This window comes from Herpailurus yagouaroundi, unplaced genomic scaffold (assembly GCF_014898765.1).
Source record: "Herpailurus yagouaroundi ecotype Mexico unplaced genomic scaffold, PumYag 203, whole genome shotgun sequence".
Taxonomy (NCBI): Eukaryota; Metazoa; Chordata; class Mammalia; order Carnivora; family Felidae; genus Herpailurus; species Herpailurus yagouaroundi.
In genome coordinates this window covers 9,910,431-9,915,833 of record NW_024412434.1, presented here as the reverse complement: position 1 = coordinate 9,915,833, position 5,403 = coordinate 9,910,431, and the positions used below count along the sequence as shown (strand labels likewise).

The following is a 5,403-nucleotide window of genomic DNA, read 5'->3' as shown; positions in this document are numbered from 1 at the left end:
GCCCCTGGGAAACCATTTCTTAAAGCTGAAACAGAGGGTGATGATTTCTTCAAGAGGTTTCTTTTTCCTTCTTTATCATACCATTCAGTCTTTTCCATCCTACTTTTATCACCAGCCATTGGATTCTAAGCTCCATTATCTACACCTCTTCCAGCCAAGAGAATCAACCTGACACAAAAAGCTTTGCCCTTCATTCCAGATCTGTGTGTGACCTTGGTTTGATGCAGGAAGAAATAGAAGTTAGAAAGGCAATGGGGAGAGAGTCACTGACCCATGGAAAATAAACCTGGTGTGCAGACTGTCACCCAATCAGTGGCAGGAGAGGGTCATCAGAAGGGGGCATACGCTCAGTACACTGAGATTGGCCCTGCTGGGGGGGGTCAAAGCCACACCTGCCATTATGTCAGGCCCAGCAAAAGCCACATCAAGATGTCCCTGCAGCAAACCTGCCAAGACAAGTGGATGATGAGGGAGAGAGAAAATAAAGAACAGGTGGAAAGAAGAAATTATAAACAAGCAACAGAGGCCTCAAGGCTAGGGCTTAAATTAAGCAGCTTTACCCACAAGCTTAGATCTGCTATTATATTTTATGATTTTAAAAATACTTCACAATTTTTCAGGTGCAGAAGGAAAACATGTTAGTTAAATGGAAGGGAAAATTAGCCTTTTTTTTTTCATTGAACACCAGTTGTGATGAATTTTAAGCTAGCCTTTATTTTGTAGAGGACTTAGTTTTCCTTTGGAAAACCAATTCCCTATTGAGGGAATTTTGTCATCATTCTCTGGAACTGATGCTCGTAAGGTATTTTTCATGAGGAATTAGGTAGTGTTCAGAGATCAACATCGTTTCTACCTCTATTCTTCTTCCTCTTATGAGGTTGGTGTGTGATTGAGAATCCTGGGCTCTCTTTTAACGGTCCCTGGGAGTGGGAAGAACAGTTGTTGCTGTTGACCCTGAAAAATTGGCTAAAGGGGCTTGGGCCAGGCCTAATTTAGCTGGTCTTGGAGCCCACCCACTCCAGAAAATATACACCCAGAGAAAGAATCCTCTTCCGCAGCTCTGCTAAGCCAGGTATGGACACCCCCATCACGGGACACCTGATCATTTGGTCAGTCTTTCTACATGACCAAATGGTCAAGTAAAAAGACTTAACCTTGATCATAAGGCTCCTTCCCTGGATGCTAAAGATCCATATGCTCCCATGCCAACATGGAAGCCACAGATGCCATATGCTAAATATAATGTAGACATTGCAGAATGGGAAGGGGACAGAAGTAAAGGCCATTGGCAAACTGTTTCTGCCCTGCTTTCTACAAGGCATTACCGAGGAGAGAGGGATTATAGCATCCTCACTTACTAATGGATGCCTTTCTGGGTAGCATCCAGGCTCATTCCTGGGGTAAAGTGTCTTACAATTTAAGAGGTAGGAACAGGGAAAATCATACATCTTATGGGCCTGAGATCTGAAGGTCTTGTTGCCCAGGACTAAATACAAAGAGTTAGATCTGTGACTTGAATATATAACTCAGCTCAGTTTACCTTACACCTCCATCTATAACATCCAGAGGATTTATGCTTCATGGAAAGTTCTTTGGGATGTCTAGAAGAAATCTGTTAATGTGATATCACATCTGGGAACCAAAGAGACCTAGAGTATTCCTCACTGCTCAGCAAGTCACAAAGGACTGAAGGAGAAGAAAGGGAAATCATGGCTTAGTCACAAACCTTTTCCTGTCTAACGGGATTTTCCTGATGTTTCAGAGCTTGTATTTGCATCCTTTCTCTGGAAGACACATCCATCCTCCTGCCTGGGCTGCACAAAGCGGTCTGCTCTGTCTAGTGGCCCAGAATCCTCTTCCTTTCTCTCAGACCTACTGGATTTTTTTTCTTGTAGTTTTATGGTATTATTAACACTAATACGATGTGCACATAAGCAGTCTATTCATTTTCTTCGCTGTGCAGCCTGGCATCGGGGTTGGTGACTCTGAGGGCCAGCTGGGCTGCTCTTTCCCCAACAGCTCTGTGGCTCTTGGAGGAGGCATTGTGAGCAATCTCTGCACAGTAAGATTTGTTGCACATCAGCCACAATTCAAGCTTCTTGATGCTGTGGACTAGGAACTGCTGGAACCACTGGCCAGCATGTGCTTTGTTTTCTTGTTGCTTCCATAGCCAATGTTGGCCATCAAGATCTGGCCCTTGAATCTTCTACACATCCTGTTGTCAATGCCTCTAGGGTTCTGCCAGTTGCACTTAATTTTGACACATCGGTCTGACTGGTGCCTGATAAACTTCGTGGTCATCTTTTTAACAATCTTGGGCTTCACCAGAAGTCCAAAGGCAGCCATGATGCCAAGTAAGAGATGGCAGAGGACGAAGAGTAGGGATACTGGATCTTTAGAGAATAACTGCGTGGCAAAATGAGGAGTGGGAAAGCAAAGCTGGAAGCTTCTTGAGTAACTGTGCTGTGTGACGCACTTTCTTTGTGTTCACCTTTCCCTTCTCCTTCTGGCCTCCTTTCTCCCCAGCCTCTCTGACAAGAACTAGGGCAGTGCTTCTCACATGGAGGCTATTGTATCCCCAGGCAACACTTGGCAAAGAACGGAGAAGGTTTTTTTAAGTTTATTTATTTATTTTGAAAGAGAGAGCGCACACATGCATGCAAGCAGGGAGGGGCAGAGGAGGAGAGAGAGAATCTCAAGCAGGTTCCACGCTCAGCGCAGAGTTTGATGCAGGGCTCGATCTCACAACCGTTGAGATCATGACCCGAGCCGAAATTAAGAGTCAGATGTTTAACCAACTGAGCCACCTAGGCGCCCCGAGAAGTTTTTGATTGTCACAATTTGGTGGTGGGGTGTGTAGCGCTACCAGCACCTGGCAGGTAGTAACCAGAGATGCTGCCACACACATCCCCAGGGCACAGGACAGCCCCCACCACAAGCAGTTATCCAGCCAAAATACCATCAAGTGCCAAGACGGAGAAACCACACGCTAGAGTAGAATTTCCTTTAATAGCTGATCCCTTGCCCAGCAGCATCCTACGCACTCAGCCTTTCAGACAAGGTGTCTGTTCAGAGAACGCCTGACCTGGATTTTGCTTGCCCTGTGTCTCTGGGGTTCAGAAGAGGTAGAAATTTCCCTTATTCTGACAGAGAACAGAGCCAGGATCTGGGTACTGACTGCTCTGTGCCAGCCTGCCTGCTTGCATCAGAGCCCAGGGTTCATGAGGCAAAAATTGTGGCCCTACGTGGGCCATTCATTTTGATATAAAGAGCCCTCTGCTCCTCAGCCACCCAGAGGGAAGGGAACTCAGGGCACCCACATCATGGCTGAGCCCAGTGTGTCTCCTATGGGGAAAGGAGGAGATTTATGGTATGAAATCCATAAGGTATGGAGATTATGGTATGAAATCCTTGACAATCTTAGAATGACACAAGAAAAACAATGCAATGTAGACTTAAAATTCCCTTCGTTTTGTGTTTTTGCATCATTTTGAAATGAGATTTTGTTAGCTGTTACAATTATATTTCTGTGATGTCTTTGGGAGGGAAGAACTGTTGTGGGGAAATTAAGAGAAGAGTATGATGAGATGGGCTTGGATGTTTATCCTCATTCTATAAGGATTGTTGATTAACAGTCCACACTGTGAACTGCAACTGATTTTGTCTTGGTGCAAGTGCAAGGCATTGAATGAGTCGAAATGAAAAGAAATGTGTTCTCCATCAGGATAGAAGTAGGATTTTCACAGAACTAATGAAGAATGACCACACTCACAAGGTGGGAAGGAAGGCAACAATTTCTCAGTTCTTAAGAACCGCTTCAAAGGACTCCCAGCAAGAGCAGAATCAATCGCAGTTCTCTTTAGCTGACAGATTTGGGGTGTGGAGGGGTGGCATCCAACCTGTGGTTGGGCCCAGTGCTCCTTTCTCTGGACCCTGTTAGCCTGGATTCAGTCTGAGTTTGAGGATTCAGTTCAAAGGATAACCAATACGATGGCCTTCCCCTGTGTCCCAGGAGGATTCTGGGTCAGTGGAAATGAGGAATATTTCTTGCATGTGAAATGATGTTGATAATAACTAGAAAAGGTAACTGTGTGTTGCTGTTACTTTAGGTGGCGCTATATCTAACATGTATGCCATGCTGATTGCACGCTTTAAGATGTTCCCAGAAGTCAAGGAGAAAGGAATGGCTGCTGTTCCCAGGCTCATTGCCTTCACATCCGAGCATGTACGTGTTTCTGTTCTTTCCAGGTTTAAGGTTTTCATCTGTAAAGCCCAAGTGGAAGGAGTCCTATTTGGAAACGCTTTATCCCCAGAGGTTCTCTTCCTAGAAGATACTTCTTGGAAGAGAATTTGGGGAGGGAGCAGCTGAGTGGTATGATGGGGGAAGCCCTTTCTCTTTGAAATTTAGGAAAACCTTCATAGAGAAAGCAGAATGTTTTTACTTCTAGTTCCTACCCTTCATTTTTCTGTAGTAATGCTGTATGTTGGGGGAAGAGGGAGAGGAAAGTCCAGAGTGACTATGAGCTCATTTGGACAATTGATGCTGTGCCTACATAACTCAAAACTCCAGTACGTCCTATTGATACACTCTTTCTGTATGAAAATTCTGATCAGATAGTCTACCCTAATGGTGTCTTGAACCATTTAATGCTAGTCTTTGGCAGGCTGAATCAGAGATTTTTATCACTGTAGAGAAATGGCCTAGTGGTCATATCTATCATATCTCATCTCTGGGTCAGTTCTGTCCCAGCCAATCACAGGCTCCTGTGCTCTGCTATGTAGTTGTCCAGGTGGGGTGCTGAGAGCTGGGTCTTTCAGCTGAATGCCACAGTGTGGTACTCCATATTCTTTCCATGGCTTTAGAAGAGTTAATGCCATTCTCCCTACTGTCGCAGGCACATTGAAAAAAGTGGCCCACCCTATTTACATAAGCTAAGCTAAACAGCTTCAGTCTGTTAGGCCTCCAGCATACTCTCCTGTGCAGAGATGGGGCCATACACAAGTTCAAAGCAGCTGTTTGAGCAAAATCTTGGTTCCAAATTCTCCCACCAATGGGCCCAGCAGCAAACCAGAGGCTGTTCTCAACAGGCATTAGTAAGCATTACCTGCCATGTAATTCCTGAGATTTTCCTTTCACAACCTCTTCCTCAAAGTAGCCTAAAGTTTGGGAAACAATTGCCTCAAGGAAGATCAAGAAGCCCTCTCATGGTGGGGGAAATAAAGAGATGGGGATGGAAGAAGGGTCTATAGGGAAACTAGGGGCTCCTGTAAAGAGACATCAGTGGGGAGATGCAGGGAGTCATAGTAGGAGTCAAGGCACATCTCCTATAGAACTTTTCTTTTTCTTCTTTAAGTGGTGTGTGTGTGTGTGTGTGTGTGTGTGTGTGTGTGTGTGTGTGTGTG

The 5,403-nt window shown here is 45.0% G+C and overlaps 1 protein-coding gene and 1 pseudogene across 1 annotated transcript in view; one reads left to right on the top strand and one right to left on the bottom strand.

Moving 5' to 3' along the window:
• GAD2 (glutamate decarboxylase 2) overlaps window positions 1–5,403 on the top strand; it is an 84,592-nt gene that overhangs the window by 9,783 nt on the left and 69,406 nt on the right. Inside the window, exon 7 of the mRNA XM_040451180.1 lies at window positions 4,110–4,225. Coding sequence (XP_040307114.1) covers window positions 4,110–4,225 — 116 coding nt within the window. The remainder of the gene's footprint in view (window positions 1–4,109; window positions 4,226–5,403) is intronic.
• Window positions 1,890–2,533, bottom strand: LOC121014698 (60S ribosomal protein L32-like; annotated as a pseudogene).